Source organism: Lissotriton helveticus, chromosome 3_2, assembly GCF_964261635.1.
Source record: "Lissotriton helveticus chromosome 3_2, aLisHel1.1, whole genome shotgun sequence".
Lineage (NCBI taxonomy): Eukaryota > Metazoa > Chordata > Amphibia > Caudata > Salamandridae > Lissotriton > Lissotriton helveticus.
This window is the reverse complement of record NC_136062.1, coordinates 466872314-466891387: the sequence shown is the minus strand read 5'-3', so window position 1 is coordinate 466891387 and position 19074 is coordinate 466872314. Positions and strand designations below refer to the sequence as shown.

The 19074-nt window shown below is 41.3% G+C and overlaps 1 protein-coding gene across 1 annotated transcript in view; it reads left to right on the top strand.

The window, feature by feature from the left end:
• LOC144826172 (uncharacterized) overlaps positions 1-19074 on the top strand; it is a 71714-nt gene that overhangs the window by 35828 nt on the left and 16812 nt on the right. Inside the window, exons 7-9 of the mRNA XM_078684567.1 lie at positions 15247-15374; positions 18314-18429; positions 18583-18808. Of these exons, the coding sequence (XP_078540693.1) occupies positions 15247-15374; positions 18314-18429; positions 18583-18808 (470 nt within the window). The remainder of the gene's footprint in view (positions 1-15246; positions 15375-18313; positions 18430-18582; positions 18809-19074) is intronic.

Here is a 19074-nt window from a genome sequence, read left to right as displayed (position 1 = left end):
TGTGGCTGTTCTCAACAGCAGGATCAATAGACGGTTGGTAGCTGAAGAATTAAAAATGTATAATCCTCAGATAGCTATGCTATCTGAAACACACATCTCATATAAAGACAGAGGTTTCTTAAGACAACTAGGATTTGAAGTGGTAGTATGCTCAGCGCAAACTGTGTCTATTCGAGGAGTAGCTATCTTAAAAAATAAGCGGTTTAGAGCAGAAACATGTAGAACAGTGTCTAAAAATGGAGGTAGATGGGCTATTGCTCAAATGAAGATAGAGGATAAAAAATACATCTTTCGTTCACTGTATGGCCCTAACACAGATGATCCCGCCACAATAGAGGCAGTGACTTTGGAACTACTAAATTGGGAGGGGGAACGGCTGGTGATGGGAGATTTTAATTGTATAATGGACTATAGGATAGACACTACATGGGAAGTGGCTTTTCAGAGAATGCGGAGGACACAGGCAGCAATAGGGGAGATGGGACGGCTACGCATAATTAAGGATGTCTGGAGGACCCTTCACTCTAATGTAGCAGGCTATACGTGCTATTCTGCTCCTCATGAACTTCACTCCAGAATTGACATGGCCTGGTCTTAAGATAATATTCTACAGTCTAACACTATAGAAATTTGCCCAATGGTTACCTCAGACCATAATCCCATTCTCCTCTCATTCAAGATGTCTTCTGAGTATAAAAGCCCACTATCTTTTTCTTTCCCTAGATATCTATTGACAGAAGAAGGCTTTCTGGCTCAAACTAGGGTATTTCTTAAGGATTTAAAAAAAAAAAATAGGGGCAGCCTCCCCATTAGTAGCACGAGATAACTTCAAGGCAGTAACTAGGGGCTTTACCCAGCAATATATCTGGGGGCAAAATAAAGAGAAGAAAAAGGTAATGGAAGCAACTATAGCAGCCATACGTACAACAGCAACCCAGCATATTGAGGCAGTTACCAGAGATCTCGCAAATATCGAAAGCCCTAGGTTATACTCTGGTGAGTTTAATATCAGAGCTGAAGAGGACATTTAAGGAGAGTAGCATAACAAAACTTAACAAGTATCGACACTTACAATATTAGAATGGTGAGAAAATAGGTAAAATCCTAGCTTTTAAAGTAGCAGACGATAGGGCTAAGACCACTATAAAGAGGATCAGAGGGGCCGATAGTAAATTATATGAACGTCCAAATCATATACTCGAACAGTTTGTGGCTTACTATCAAGAACTGTGCAGCCCAGAAAATTAACCTCAACAGGAGGAAATATCTAATTATATACAAGATAATCCTCTGATAAGGGTGGAGGATGAGATATCTAACTCTCTAGCAAGAGATATCACAGCTGAAGAGATAAAATTGGCAATTAGCTCTTTACCAGCGGGCAAAGCAGCTGGAGATGGTACAGTCGCTTTAGAATTTTATAAGATCTTCCTTGAGGCAGTAGCTGACACCATTTAATCAGGTTAAAAGACTCATTGGTGAAGAAGGTAGGGCTCCTGAATCATGGAAGGTAACACAAATAATTTTTTTTCTTAAAAAAGGCAAACTGGAGGGTGAGTGCAGGTCGTATCAACCAATATCAACGATGCAAAAATCTTTGCGAAAATTCCGGCAAATCGTTTATCGCCTGTGCTACCCAGGTTTGTATCGCCTTAACAACATAGCTTCATACAAGGGAGAGACACAACTGCACACGTGAATATGGCTGTTACTGCTTTTGATGTGGCGAAAGTGCTATCGACCCCACTCGGTATGATTCTATTAGATGCTGAGAAGGCATTTGACCGAGAGGGGTGGGACTTTTTGTGGGCCATATTAGAAGCTTTTGGCATTAAAGGTCAATACGTAACTAGGCTAAAAGCCTTGTACGATAAACCTAGTGCTAGAATTATGTATGCGGGGTTACAGTCTGCCATCTTTCCGATTCTTCGGGGCACCCGGCAAGGGTGCCCCTTATCACCACTTTTATTTGCTCTTTATATATAGCCTTTTATCTCAACTCTCCAGAATCAACAGCTAATTCGCCCCCTTCTGTTAGGAGATAATTCTCTTAAAGTCATCACATACGCCGATGAAATAGCAGTGTTCTCAACGGATCATTGAGGTGTGCTGCAAACTATAACAAAGGAAGCACAAGAGTTCGGGTTGCTTTCCGGATATAAACTAAATATAAAATAAAACCCAGGTTCTTCTGCATTTTAAATCAACTCTAACAATAGAAGGGGTTTCCTCGACTGCTACATACCTCGGAGTTAAGATGGCGGCACAAATTGAAAGAATAATCTCTAAACTATGAAACGTTGCTTAAAGATACCGCTAATCTGCTTAAGAGCTGGCACAAGTTACCTATAGGCATAATTGGGCGGATAAATATTATAAAAATGAAGATCCTACCAAAATGTCTTTATTTGTTCAGGTCTATCCCACTGCGAGTGACCTTTTCTTTTTTTAAAGGCTTAGATAGGATCTTTAGTAGCTTCATCTGGGGCTACAAGAAAGCGAGAAAAGCATTGGCACTACTAAAAATTCCCTTTCTTCAAGGTGGTCTTGATTTTCCGGATATTACAATTTATTTTTGGTCTGCATTTTTCCGTAGTTTACGCTGTTTTATTAACCCTGAGAGAAGTACCTATGTTCATAAATTTATGTTGGGTGAAGAGAGTAGCAAGCCCGAGATGGTATTGCTCTATGGTGTAGGCGGTGGCGGGGGTCAGCGGGGGCGGGTAAAAGGGGAAAAAAGTCAACACAACTGTAGGGATAAAAGCAACAGGTACAATCAAGTAAGTAATCAAAAGATCAATGAGTCAATTTCTAGGAAAGGTAGTAGAAAAATATCATGTAGATGGGGGAGATTAAATGTTTAGCTTGGAATGTGGCTGTTCTCAACAGCAGGATCAAGAGACGGTTGGTAGCTGAAGAATTAAAAATGTACAATCCTCAGATAGCTATGCAATCTGAAACACGCATCTCATATAAAGACAGAGGTTTCTTAAGGCAGCTAGGATTTGAAGTGGTAGTATTTTCAGTGCAAACTGTATCTATTCGAGGAGTTGCTATCTTAAATAATAGGCGGTTTAGAGCAGAAACATGTAGGACATTGTCTGATAATGAGGGTAGATGGGGTATTGCTCAGATGAAGATAGAGGATTACAAAATACGTCTTTTGTTCACTGTATGGCCCTAACACAGATGATCCCACCACAATAGAGGCAGTGACGTTGGAACTTCTAAATTGGGAGGGGGAACAGCTGATGATGAGAGATTTTATTGTATGGCATGCTATGCTATTTCACTTAAATATGAGGTGCCACTAATGCATGACAAATTTCCTCTCTGGTATAGTCCAGGGCAGCCAGAGATTTTCCATGATCCTTTAGGTAAATGCTGGATCACACACAGGGTAACGTGTTTAGGTGATCTTTACGATCACAATGGTTTTATCACTTTTGGGAAAATGCAGTCTTTGTATAATTTAGCAGATAACATGCAATTTAAATATATGCAGATTCGTGACTATTTTATTAAGCAACTAAATCTGATGAACATATCTGATTCGGATATATGGGAATGCTTGCACGATACTAATGAAAAATCTTCCATTAGTAAAGCATATAAAAACCTCTGTGCTGACAGGTTGGATGACTGCTCAAGAATAGTGGAACGCTGGACTGGAGTTATGGGGGCGCCAGTCCTGGCTAAGAATATATCATATGCACTCAGCACAATAGTTAGAGCAGTACATTCATCTAATCTACGAATGCAACAATTTTGTAGAATTTGTTTACTATATTATACGCCGAATCGAATAGCATAGTGGTCACCTAACAATCTGGCTTATGACCAGACAAAATGCCCAAGGTGTGGTATGCATGCAGCGGACATAAAACATATGTTCGTCACATGTTCAGAACTCTCTTTATTTTGGCAGAAAGTGACACAAATCTTATCACAAAACTTAGAAATCAAAAGACCTTTAACGATTATGGAAATAATGATTGGAAAAAGAAATACGAGATTTGATATTGAAGATCTCTAAACTATCTTGCTTGTTTGTGCAACATTGACAATATCTCCAGTCTGGATTTCATCAAAACCTCCCACAGTAATGGATTGGTGGATATTAGTCAGACAAATATATGATATGGAGGAAGCACTAGCAAAGTCGAAGGGTACTCAATCTATGCATAAATTTAATATGATTTGGGAATCACTGTTCTAAATATTTATTCTTGATATTTGAAAAGTATATGGTTCTGTTACTTTATATCTCTTTATGAGTAGATAATTTAATTAATTAATGGATAGCTTTTCGTTTTTGGAATGTACAGGTATCAATTATTATGATTTAGTTTTTATATATATATTGCTTGTTTTTTTGATTTGGTTCTTTTGATGTCCTACTTTTGTGTTGACAATAAAAAATATTTAAAAAAAAGAAATAGAATGATATGGTGATCTGACCAGTCAACAGGTAAGGTTGATGGTGATTGAGTCTTCGTGTGCTATGATGGCATCCAGGATTGCGCCTTTGTTGTGGGTTCGCTCGGTGCAGTGTTAAGTCAAATTATTATTGCGGAGGAGCTCATTCAAAGATTGGATCAGGGGGTTGTTTTCATCAATCCAGTGTAGGTTTATGTTGCCTAGTATTAGGTTCTTCACGTCTGAGAATGATCAGTCGGTTATCAAGTCGGAGAGGTGTTCTACAAATGGGGGGGTGTTTCTTGGTGGATGGTAGAAGAGGTGACAATGGAGCTGTTTTTTGCCTTTTGTCTTTATGGTAGCAGTTAGGTATTCAAATGAGTTGTATTTGAAGGAGTTTGTTTCTGTTATAGAGATGTTACTTTTGTGGATGATAGCGGTCCCCCGACCTCGCCGGTTCTTTCTGTCTTTATTGATGATTGAGAACCCCGGGGGTACAAGCAGATCAATGATGGGGGGGCGAGCATTCGTTCAACCAGGTTTCTGTGATGAACGTGATGTTTATGTCATGGATTAGGATGGCTTCTGCCAGTTAGGTTGCTTGTTTGGTCCGAGATCTGCAGTCTGTGAGCATGCAGTTGGCCACCCTTTTGATGCTCTGTTTCTCATTCGGGGGAGCCATGGGGATATTGGTTAAGTAGGCTGGAGGTCTAAGTTTTCTCGGTACAATATGGTCTCTACCAAATCCAGTGATTACCTGGATCATGAAGCTGGGGAGGATATCTGAAGATGCTTTATAGGATTCAGCAAGATCTTTCGCCTCTTCCATGGACATTGCAGCGCTTGTTCTTTTGGGTCTATGCGGTTGGTTCCTGAAGGGGTTTGTGTTCCATCTGGGTCGTTGGGACTTGTGGGGGTTTGTGTGCTTATTGAAATTTCCTTTGTGTGTGGGGGGTGGGCGTTAGGTAGGGTCCCTGGGAGTTGTGCGGTTTGATAAGATTTTAATAATGCCCTGCATTACGATTTCTAGCTAGTATTCCAGCCGTGCCAGTTTTTGGGTTGTGCTCATAGATGACGGAGTGGGGGAGTTTGTTAACAGGATAGCCTGAGTAGGGCAGTTTGTGGATTGGGGGCTTGTCTCAGGAGGAATGGCTCATCGTATTGCTGATGCTTGTGTCTATGGGTGGAGAGAGCGTGTCAGTATAGGTGTGGCTCTCCGTGTTTCTGATGCCTAAGTGGTTCTTGTTGAGAGTCGTTGGGATGTGTTGAGACGGATTGCTCTGGGAATTGGGGACTGGCTTCCCTGGCTTTGGTGCGTGGAGGGAGTTCGGAGCTGTTGTCTGTGGGTCTGTTTCCTTTGTCTCTTGCTGGGAGTAGCGACAAGTGGGGGGGTGATAGAGGAGGGGGCTGGGTGGGGACTGTAGTGTCTCTTCTGGGGCGTGTCTTGTGTTTGAAGTGGCTGAGGGGAATGTGTTGTGCGAATTTGGGGTGGGGTTGTAGGCGGTTGGGAGGTTGGGGTTGGGGGCGGATAGGGTGTACCTTCGGATTTGGGTCATAAGATAGTTTCGATTGGAGTTATCCAGGAGGGTCAATTGGCTCCAGGATAGGGTTTCCTTCGAGTGGGAGTGGTGTAAAAGAGTGAAGGCGTTGCGTAGTGCAGGAAAGAGGGAGTCGAGTGCATCCAGGTTGTCATTGTTGGCTTGGATTAGGACTGTGCCATTGCTATAGATGGTCGCAAAGGTCTTGCCATTACGTGTTTGGTGGTTTGATATTAGGAACGTTACTTTGCAGCTTAGAGGGTGCTATTTGCTTTAGAGATGTGGAGGTGGGTGTAAGGATCCACGAGCTGTTTCCGCAGGAGTACCAGGAACCCCAGATAGACCCAGCCCCTCCCTCCTACACCCCTTGTGTCTATCAAACCCTAGAACACAATGGTGATAAGGAGGGCAAGGAAGGAACAAAACAAGGGAAGGAAGGGGAATTCTCCTTGGACCGGACTCCACCAAGTTGAACGCTGGTGCTAAAAGAAAGGATAAGGGTCAACAACACAAACAGGGTATAATGTACAATAAACCAACAAATTCTAAGCTTAGTCACCTAGGAAGGTTCTGGAGTACACCTATAATCTGGTAACAGTGTGTATTCCCAAATGACTAAAAAGGCTGGATCTCCCAGAGGAACAACCCTCGTATACTGAAAGGAGATGTATGATGTGTATTTTCTCAAAAGAAATGTAAACTGGTGCTAAATAGTAAAGATCTTACCCCTTCTTGAGTCACTAAAGCAGGGGAGGTTATGAGTCCTAAATGTAGACTGTATTCCTGTCCCTTCTGTAACATAAGACCACTATTCACAACACAATACTCTTATAGATGTGTAGAAAAGAAAGAGGCAGCGCAAGGCGCTTTTACCAGGTCTTCAAGTCTTCCAGGCAGTGACGCTCGCCAGACCACGAAACCCAGAGGATGTCCAATAAGGAGGGGGAATCAAAAATAAGGTACCAAATGAAATAACAGGCAGACCCCCACCACACAAAGCCCCCCAGCAAACACCCAGCACGTCCTATCCAAGTCTGGCCAGCAGGCGGAACCGAAAGTAACGGCAGGAGAATTTACCAGGAAGCAGAGGAGTGGAAAGCCGGCGCTGTGGAGGACAACAACGGAAGGAGGTATGTCCTGCCGAGGTAAGCAATCAAGTGGATAAGCACAGCTCCCGGGGGCAAAGCACTAGGCAGGGACTCTTTACGTGCAAGAAAAAAGTCTTCCAACAATGTAGGCTCTTAATAAAAGAATCGGGAGTCTTCCAGGAAATATTACCGAACACGGCAAAATCAGGCAGAGAGGCAACGAGAGAAAACAGCTTGTCGGAAGTGAGCACGACGCAAAACGTCCAAACACTAGAGCGCGAAGCATCGCTCTCAGGGGAAGTCAGGCTTTTCACTGTTTCCTGACTTCATCGCGCATGCGCGATGCGGGGCGGCAATCTTGGGTCTTGTCCGCGATCTGGCAGGCGTGACAGTGGGATCTGAGAATGGTGTTCGTTCCGCAGGACTTTAGGTGTGGAAAATTAGATCCATTTTCTGTTGGCCTTTAGCGGAACAGTAGTATATGTCTGCGAAAAGTGTTTCCTGGTGTTGTCTTATCAGCCTGTGCTTAAAATTTCTTTTAGCTTTGGGTGAGAGGTTGGTAGTGAAGATGATGGAAAAGGAGTTTGGGCCATGGGGTTTTAAGGCGTTCACAGTGTGGGCTCGGTGGGAGGTTTGATTGGCCTGTGTCATTTTGATTCTGATATGTAGGTGCCTTGTTATTTGGATAAAGGCTAGGAGTCAGCAGTAGTAGGTGCCTTCTGAGGCAGATGCTAACTTTCTGGAGTGCTCTCTTCCCCTCATATTCCTTGAGTTAACTTTGGGGGGTGATGCCTTGGGTGACGGACCTCCCTGAGCAACGTGATATCCGTTTCTTGAGCTCGGGGTTAGCTAAACAACTAGATTTGCGTCCTTGTTGGCCTCCAGCTTAGTGTTCGGTACTAAGAATATTTCCCCTGTGGGCCCGCATTACTTCCTTTTGCTTGGTGACTTTGATACACTGGCTGTTGGAAGCGGTCCTTAGTTTATTCCAATGTGTAGTGTGGGTCTAGCTAAGCGCAATCCATGTCCGGAGTAATGCTTTAGCTGCCCTCTTCATTGCAATTGAAAGCGATCATTGTTTCTTTGGACTGTGAGGGATAGGTATGTAAGGTGTACTGAGTGGTTGGTGTCTGCGCTACCCAGATTATTCCACCATATTGCCTGACCTTAGGGCACCACTATTTAGTGGTCAGGTTCTCATGGTATTGTTTTTAAAGTTTAGGGTGTTAACTTCTTTCCATTTGCATCTCAGTATCTTAGCCTGCAATGGTGCCTAAGGTGGCGGCTGCCCACGCTGGTCTGATTAGGCTGAAATGGACGTTATCAACTGTCTGCCTGGGCTCGGGAAGCCGCCATTATGGAGCCAGGCATCCAGGATTTTTTGTTGGGGCTCGAGGCGTTAATTCTTTTACTAGGCTCCCTGTCTCTTGGCATACATTGGAGCTTTCTGTGGCTGCTGCTTGCATTGAGCAGATCAGGCTAAGCCACTGCACTCGTCGGGACGTTTCCTCCGGTATGCCTAGTGCCGAGTGGCCGCCATTTTGGGGTCAAGCATCCAGATGTTTCTAATATTGGACCTGGAGGCTTTAATTCAATGTACTTTATTAACTGCTTCTTGGCATGCCCTGGTATTTGCTGCTTGCGCTGCGCAGATCGGGTCTCACCTCATCGCTCGGTATGCTGAAATCTCCGGGGATCCCCGACCCGGGGAGCTGCCATCTATGCATTAAGTTTTTACCCCAAACATTTAATTGAGAGCATCCCCTGTGGGGAGATACTACAATTACGTTGAATATGTTGCTAAGATTTGGCTCAATGCCAATCAGAGGCTAAACAACGAATCAGAGAGTGAAACTATAGGGAGAGAAATATCAATAGAGCGACTGAAAAAGTGAATGAAAAGTCTAGAGAATCTATACTGTTTGAGGAAATGACTGACACAAAGCATTAACAGGATCTCCAAAATGTCTTTGAGAAAAAGGAAGTGAAAGTTCGACTTATTACTACCCTTAGCAGGTTCAGGTTCCATTTTAACTAAACAAACTGACATTGTGTTTCATCAAGCATATTCGATGAAGGATGCACTTGTTAATAGCAGCCCTGAAGTCACAACAACCACCACTTGGGTGGCTAGAAAGGGATTTTACAAGTGCAGTTCCTGAGGGCATGTCGATTTGGGGTTAACACAACCAAATTTGATACACCATTCAAATTTAGACCAGTGGATTTAGAAAAGTTGTACAATTGTAGAGCAGAATATGCCGTTTATGTGCTGGAGGAGTGCACTTGTGGGCTTAGGTAACCAAGCTACAAGTGCACGTAAGAATACTCTAAAACTTGAGGGCTATTGCAAAATCTAATGTAGCTTATCCAGTACCTCGTCACTTCAAACTAGTACACACCATTTAAATTGTTTGAAGTATTTTGTTATAGATGCTGTTCCAGTCTTAAGAAGAGGTGGCAATCGAGAAAAAAAATTGCACCAGTTGGAGACTAGTGACATTTTAGACTTAGATACTAAAAATCTAAATGGTCTTAATACCAGCAAAGATTTGCACAACTTTTTATAATCATTGTGGGTTTTATTTCTAGTTGTATAGGTCTTTTATTCTAAAATATCATGTGAACAATGAATGGATGTTAACATCATGAAATACTTTGGATACTTAAAAAAATATTTGCTTATAATATCTAGAGTATGTACAGTAATAGCTGATTATTAATCTTTGCACTTGCACTTTGAAATGAAGCACTTTAAACACTAGGCATTTTTAATCAAGTATTGACAGTGTGGATATTTATGGAATGTAATATTGATGTGCATTTGATGTATACAGGTAATTTTTTTTATTTTGGATGTATTGTATTTATACACTGTCGGTATATAGTAATTTGATAGCAGGTTCACAGGGCTATCCAGTATAGCATGTGCAATATTTTTCCCGTCCAACTAGTTATAGACAGAAGAGAATGCTAACACATTGGATAGTAAGCCCACTAAGGGCTCAATTATGTTGACCTGCTGATATATTATGAGACATGGTACATACTGGAAGATTGTATCCAATGTATACAAGTTATGATTTAGTGTTATCAAGGAGATATACCATACCAATGCTGAAATAAAATGTAGTTGATGCCTTTGGTAATTAATGTTATATATATTAAGAGATGATGATTCTTTTGCACAATCAATAACTGGATATTAGAATTTTAATATAGACTAATTGGTCTATTTTCATCTAGTACATGATATTTACAGAAAAATGTTTATAAAGTAATTTATATTGCAAGTTCGCAAGATGATTTTTGATCTGACAGAGACATTAGTCTTTCCTTTATGTCCATAGTTGTTGTAGTTTTTAAGCTATCAAGTGGTTTAGAGATTTATAATAAGGTTAATTGAAAGCGTAGCGTGTATGTGAGTCAGTGCCCGGCTGTCTTATTTGTGGCAGGTAGGGGATTGGAGGTGACATATATATATATATATACATATATATATATATACGTGTATGTATGTATGTATATATATATATATATCACCTCCATATATATATATCGAACACACCGCCACTCCTCTCGCGCTCTGGATCTGCTCCAGCCAGGAAGGAAGCCAACGGACACGGACCAAGTATAGTGCTCCAAGTTTTTATTTAAGGTGCAGGTTCAGTCTCATGACGTTTCGGCTCGCAAGAGCCTTGTTCACATGACAATGTTTTAATGAGAGATACACCGTTATATACTGCCTGTGATTGGATGATGATCGTCACATGAGAGGGTAGTGTTGAAACATAGTAGACATATAAGACATACTGGTAGGTCATTATAATGCATGTTAGTCAAATACAGACATGTATTGATGAAATCTCGGTAAAATAACAAAATATTGCCCAAACCAAAACCGAATTTACATGGAACAGATGTAATCAAGAAATACAAATCAATCATCAAATAAATGCAAATATTAGGACCTATGTTATCTAATATCGGTAAAATACCATAGTTATATCACAGTACTTACAGTAAGCTGTTGTTCAGTAAAGTGCAAATGCATGTTGTTTCTTTATGTGCAAGGGCTAGACTAGTGCAAATTAAATGTGCAACAACTCGCTATGGTGCAAAACTAGCGAGGTACGGTTACTCACATACCAAATGTGCAAAATACCGCAAAATAGTGCAAAAATTGCTGCTGCCAACTGAAGGGAAACTTTACAATCTAATGGTCCCTCCGGCTGTAATACTGTATACACAATACACAATAAATACCACAATCAATTAAAGAACTACATATACTGTAAAATATGGTTAAAAACAATTGTAGTGTCAAATGCCTGGTCCTATACAATTAAAATGATGATAAGATAGCAGACAAATTCATAAAAGATCGTCCGTACACAGGTACTTTCTTTCTAATGTTACTATGTTTAAAAAACAATAATCACCGTGAATAAAGTGCATAGTAGGCTGGGTATGTAAGACTGTAAGGGAACAAGGACCCGTCCAGTCCTCTTATATCCAGCCTTACCCATCTAATGTTAAAATAATTCATAATCAAAATAGCAGCAGAAACAGATTCATGTCAGATCCCAAATCAAAACATTACAGATTACGTACTACATTCACGTCACCCAGCCGGGGAAAATCTGTAAAAGTACAAGATTGTCTAAGATGACACATCAATAGTATACTTGTGTATTGGTCATTAAGGTAAGCATGTATAGAGGTCTTCTGTCACATTCAATCCCCCAGGACTCTTGGTGTTGAGCAAAAGGATGTATTTAGTTTCAAGCCTCCTCAACCTGCTCTCTCTATCTCCACCCCTTCTACTGGCTTGCACTGAATCAATTACCCAGTATTTTAGAAAGGTGTTATTGCTCTGGTGGGCCTCCATCAAGTGTCGAGCCACTGGGTATGTGTTATCACCATTGGTGATCGCACGTAAGTGCTGTAAAATGCGCTTATGTACAGCATGTTTCGTGCTGCCCACATACCTCAGTAGACCGGGGCATTGTAGAACATAGACCGCAAATGCGGTCTTACAGGTCAAGACCTGTGTGATGGGATGAGGATGGTCAGTGAAACCGTCCATGAAGATTTTTGTATTTTCCCCATGGACGCACGCCTTACAGGGATAAAATCCTTTATTTTGTTGCCACCAAGACGTTTTGTTGAAAGGTTCTGGACTGGTATCAACTATTTTATCACGTAGTGAAGGAGCCTTGCTGAAAGTAAGAGAAACTTTCTTGGGTAGGGTGGTCCCAATGATAGCGTCACGGGTCACTAGAGGCCAGTGTCTGTTCATAATTTTGTATATCTCATTATGTTGCCTACTGAACCCCGTTATGATGCGGAAATTCTTCTTTTCCACATCCATCCTACTCTTAGTCTCCACAGCTCCAAGTAATGGCTGATCCAAAGTCTTAACTAGGAGGTCCTCCCTAGTTCGCATCATAGATTTTTCCATGGCTTTGCGAACCGTCTGTTCAGAGTAGCCTCTTTCCAAGTAACGCATCATGCTATCTTCTTGAGCCAGTTTGAGATCTATGGGGTTACTGCATACTCGGCGTAGACGAAGCATCTCCCCATAGGGGATGCTAGATATTAAATGTGCCGGGTTCGCACTGGCAGCATGAAGAATGCTATTTCCTGCAGTCAATTTACGATAAATTCTACTTTCAAGGTGACCATTGTGAATATATAATTCAGTGTCCAGGAAAGTGACAGATTCCTGACTAAGGGTTGCTGTAAATTTGAGGTTGAGATTGTTATTGTTTATACTCTCAACAAAACTTAAAGCCTCCTCCTTGCACCCCTCCAAATGATCATCAAATCATCAATGAACCGGTACCATGCGATCAGGTTGTTATTAACGATACCTTGGTAATTTTGTCTGAGGACCAGCTCCTCCAAAGCCCCCATGTGCAGACACGCAAAGCTCGGGGAGAAGCTGGCCCCCATAGCCACCCCTTGAAGTTGGCGATACAATTGATGATTAAATAAGAACAGATTGTTCGCAAGGCAAAATCGGAGCATGTTCAACAACATTCTATTATGTTCTTCGAACTCAGGGCCTCTTCTCGATAAATAATGTTCCACAGCTAAAAGTCCATCAGAATGCGAGATACTGGTATACAGTGCTGTTACATCCAAGGCAATTAGCCAATCTCCCGCCACCCATTCAATGTCCATGATCTTAGTTAAAAAATCCCCGGTGTCTTTTATGTAAGAATCCAGATTCCGGACATACCCCTGCAAAAAGTAATCAATATATACAGAGGTGTGCTCCATAAGACTACCCCTAGCAGAAATTATCGGTCTGCCCGGTGGATGTAGGGGGTCTTTATGCACCTTGGGGAGAAAGTACAAAATAGGCGTGATCGGGTGATCAGTTTTTAGATATTTGTATTCTGCCTCGCTAATAAGTTTAGATGCCTTCCATTTGGCCAATTTCTGATGGTAGCCTGTTTTAACTGAAGTTAGTACCTGAAGTTGAATACGCTCGTAGCATGTCCGGTCATTAAGTTGAGCATAGGCTTCTTGATCATAGTTGGTCCTGGACATAAGGACCACATTGCCCCCTTCGTCACTTCCTCTCACAATGATTTCCTTATCCTTAGATAGTCGTTTTGTTAGGGCTTCATATTGCTGGGCACGGCCGTTGTATTGCCACTTTTTCCTAGCAGTTTCACCATGTAGCTGTTTTAAGTCCCCCACCACACTCTCGTGGAAGACATCAATGTTGTCTCTTGGTAAAACTGGTACAAATACAGAAGGTAGCCTGAATTGGGTTTCTATCGAAATTCTATTGCCTCTTTCATCAAAATATATATATATATACACACACAATCCTCATTCGGCTGTACCCAAGCCTCTTCTCACGGCGGGCAACACGGCAGGGTAGCCACACCTAAAATATCCACACTGATCCAGTGAAGTGGTTCTTTTGGCAAGAAAAACACCTGAACCGTGGCCTCAATTAACAAAACATGTTTATTGCAACACTAGGTCACGACACGTTTCGGAGTTGCGTCACTCTCACGGGCAGGGTTTAGGGCATTTTCACTTTCTTTTAAAGGAACAAGTGCTAATTACGTGTGCATAATAATAAACATGAAAAACATACTTCAGCTAGTCGCCCTCGTGTGTGTCAATAAAGTTATAGTACATGCACATGATGCAGAAAATGCATTTGATAAAACATATTGTAAATTATCCTTTTATATAGAGTGAAAAACGCCGGCATCATGGGCAAGTAAGCCAAAATGAGACACTCCTGGTGCACTATTGCCACGATGTATATATGGGCAACAAGACAAGTCCTTGCAAAGAGTCATGACATTGAATAGTGTACATTCATGGTAAATCTACCTACGTAGTTGTTACTCCAATTTAAGAAAGGACATGGTATTATCAAAACAATTCAGCCCCAGTGGGCAATGAGAACTTTTCTGTCAGTCACATTCAAATATTTGTAGAAGAAATATTAGTCTATGGAGCATCTTACTGACATTAAAGTGAATCCAGGTTTGTGAACTCAACTATCTATGAAGCCAAATGACTGTGTGCTATCCATGAATGTCCAAAATCAATGTATTTGTGAAAAAGACAATGTTTAGGGTAAAAACACCCCAACAGTAACGTTGTTGAAACATGGATTAACTATAAATGTTATGTATTTTACAAAGGCTCAATATATATGGTGATATAAAAACCTTTGACAACTTGGGATAGTTGGAGCCATAGATTCTGCACCAATTTATTGAAAGGTAGAAAGTTCAGATCTGTTTTTCTTTGAACAAGGATTTCTTGAAGACTGATCTATTAGGGGATATTAGGTCCAGACTCCAGGGCTCGACAGGAAGAGGACAACAATTGTGCTAGGTGCTAGTAGGATTAAATTTTTATTTTAGTTAGATTTTTGGATTGTTGTAAGGCACTCAAGTTTCAAAGTATCTGAGGTACATATAACTACCACACTTTTCAAACAAAATGGTCTAACACAAGAAGGGCAATAGGGACAGTGGATGAATGTGAGGTTGGATGTGGTCAAGTCAGTAAAGAATTGAAGATTTTACATTTTATTATTTTTCTAAATAAATCGCAATAAACAGACTCAAGTCTATAGCAGAGCACCAGCATGCATACTGAATCTACGAAATGTGATGCTGAAGGTATATTGAATGTGACTTTATTCCCTCCAGGTATGCATTCACTAAGACCTCTGGACAGGCAACAATTGTCCCCATAAAAAATCCCAATGCAGCACTCGGGCAAACAGTTGGTCTCAGCAACTTGGATCTTGCTAAAATCAACCGGCTATATAACTGTGGTAAGTAGCAGTTTTCGATGAATAATTTGGATATTTGTGATTTGCTCAATATTCCTCCTCTGCTATGGCATCCCAGGGTCGTTCGTTCTGCTACGAGGTGGCATCCACCAATCCCGGAGATTAAATAAATACCAGCATTCTCATTTACTATACAGCACTCCCATCATAGATCAGCATCTTTCAATTGATGTGATTTCTGTATCCTCTCTTTGTGATCAAACTATATCTTAACATTCTGTATTCCCTTTCATCTGATCTCATTTTCCTCTCCCGCATGTGATTTAATATCACTTCCTTCCATGTGATCGCAGAATCTTCCTTTATGTGATCCCAACTTCATCTATTTCCTCTTTGCCTGTCTGTCCACATTATTCTCTCCAAGGTGAAAATAGTATCACCATCTCCACTTTATTTCAGAATATTTTACTTGCATTGACTCCTTCACAAGATCGCAGCATCGAGTCATTCATGTGACAGTAGCATTATCTCCCTTCATGTGCTCCCAGCATTCTCTTGTTAATAGGATCATATTATCCTCTCCTTTCATGTGATCACAGTGTTCTCTCATTAATGTGATCATAGCATTCCTTCCCTTCTTGTGTTCCCAGCATTCTTTTCATGTGATCCAATCAAATACATACCAGTATTCTCATTTACTTTGCACAATTCCTATCATGTATCAGCATCATTACCTTTATGTGATTTCTGTATCTTCTTTTCTTTGTGAACACACTTTATCTAAAAAATCTCTATGCCCTCTCATCCGAACTCATCATCCTTTCCTGCATGTGATCTAATATCACTTCCTTTCATGAGAACGCAGAATCTTCCTCTATGTGATCCCAAATTCCTCTTTTTCATGTGTTCACAATATAGTCTTTGCCTGTAGGTCCACAATTATCTTTCCAAGGTGAACCCAGTATGACTTTCCCCACTTTATATCAGAATCCTTTACATGCATCCACTCCTTCACAAGATCCCATCATACACTAATTGATGTGATCAAAGCATCCTCTCCCTTCATGTGATTTCAGCATTTTCTCGTTCATGTGATCATAGCATCCGGTCCCTTCATGTGATCCCAGCATTCTCTCTTTCAGGTGATTATAGAATTCCGTCCCTTTATGTGAACCCAGTATTCTCTCATTCATGTGATCATAGCATCCTCTTGCTTCATGTGATCTCAGCATCCTCTCATTCACGTGGTCATGGAATACTCTCTCTTCATGTGATCCCAGCATTCACTCATTTATGTAAACCCAGCATTTTCTCAATCATCTGATCATAGCATCCTCTCCCTTCATGTGATCCCAGCATTCTTTCATTTATGTGTCCATAGAATCCTCTAACTTCATATGATCCCATATTTTCTCGTTCATGTGACCATAGCATCCTGTACTTTCATGTGAACCCAGAATTCTCTTTCATGTGATTTTAGCATCCTCTTCTTTCATGTGATTCTGTATTCTCTCATTCATGCGATCATAGCATCCTCTCACTTCATGTGATCCCAGCATTCTCTCACTTCATGTGATCATGTACTCTGTCATTCATGTGAGGTCATCCCATCCTGTCATCTGATCTCATCATCTGCTCCTATAGTTGATCTAGTATCACTTCCTTTCACGTGATCGCAGAATCCTCCTTTATATGATCCCACTTCCTCTGTGAATTACCTCTATATTCTCTATTCTTTGTGCAATCCCAGCATTCCATTGTTGAAGTGATGCCAACACATTCTGCTTGATGTGCTGTATGTATGGTTCCAGCATCCTCTGCTTCATGTGATCTCTCTTTATCAAGGAATTCTCTTTGCGTGTCCTCTCTTTTGTGGGATCACATCATGCTGTTCTTTAAGTGTGCCATGTGAGCAACCTTTGCGCCATGTGATCCCATAATCTAATTTCAGTATCCTTCACTCCACTTGACCCTAACATTCCCTCATCCTCATGAACTAACCTTCCTCTCTTCTTGTGTCATCCTTGCAGTCGTTCTTCCCAGCAGTGAGTTATCTCTTCTCTAGTGATCCTTGCACCTTCTCATCTCTCCTTTCTATGTTATTTCAGAAACCTTTCCCCATGTGATTCCAGTACCCTCTTCTCCTTGTGCACCACATGAGATGTGCATCATCTCCTCCATGTGATTGCACTATCCTGTCCTCCAAGTGCTCCGAGCATATTGTTCATTAAGTGGCCTCAGTATATTCTCCATTTGCTCTCAGCATCATGTTCTACATTTGATCCCAGCATCTTTCCCACACTGTGATTCCACTATACATGTGATCCCAGCATACTTTCTACCATTCTACATGTGATCCCAACCTCCTCTCCTTCATGTGATTCCAGCTTCCTGGTCTTCATGTGATCTTAACATCCTCGTTGACGTGTGATCTAAGCACCTTGTCTGTTATTTCTGGTCTCTGTGTTATCCCAGCACTATCTCCTGCTTGTGATCTCAGGATCCTTCTCACCAGGTGATCCCAACATCCTTCTCTGAACATTACCCCAGCATACATGCCTCAATTGTTTCCAATAATTTTTCTGCTCATGTGATCTAAACATTTTCTGCTTCCATTTTATCACAGTATTCTCTTTTATCATAAGATTTATCGCTTCGTGCTTCTTGTGATCTCAGCATTCTCTCCTACTACTTGATCGCATCAAAGTCCAGTCTGTGTGAGGTCAACACACCTGTAACAGCTGCAAGTGCTGCGTCCCCCAACTTAGTACTTTTATTAGAGTTTCCTCAGTGTTGCTACAGAGTGCAGGTGCTGCTGCTGCCTTGTTATTGATGATAATGTTGCATGGTTTCTATCTGAAATACCTACATCGGGAAAATGTAAATGTTCAAATCCAACGTGTTTTACTGCAACTTCCAATAGTAATAACGCCTAAACAGACCTGCTCATTAAAGGTACATTTTCTTCACTTCCCTTTCAGATATGTGCAGCACAATCTCCAGGGTGGGCTTTGGATTTCTGAACTCTACCAATTACCCTTCACATTACCCAAGCAATACTGACTGTTCTTATCTGATTCGAGTTAATGTCGCAAAGGTAAGTCTGCAGAAAGTTTCTTGTTGGTTAAGAGTGCTTGCCCATTAAGTTTTCAGGCAGTGGACTGCACCTTTGATATGAAAGACTCTCTTGATATTGAAGACTCAAGGACAGTGTCCTGATGCCAAGGTACTTCTCTACCTTCTCTTCCAGATTTTGCTCACATTTACCGCCTTCGATATTGAATCCTCTCCAAACTGTGAGTCTGATTATGTCAGGGTTTATGATGGGATGACCAAAGACTCCCCGGTCTTACTGAACAAAGCCTGTGGGAGAGGAAGTGTGCCACCATTGGTGTCTTCAACAAATGTAATGCTGCTGCAGTTTGTTACCAATGGAGCCATCTCTGCCAGCGGGTTTAACGCCTACTACCAGAACAGTAAGAGACTTTCTGTTTCTTATCTCGTAGTCACTAGGTTGTTGAGCACATGAATGGCAAATTAGCGGATGTATGACGTTACAACGCATACTTTTACACCGCATACCATTACAACGCGGTATTTACAACGAATACCGTTACAACGCATAGCGCTTAGAGGTGCTGGATAGTGGTAAGTATAATTTTCTATTCCAACTCCAGTCCCCGTGGACACTAGGGAAGGTGTTGGATAGAAAATTAAACTTATTCCCTATCCTAGAGCGCCC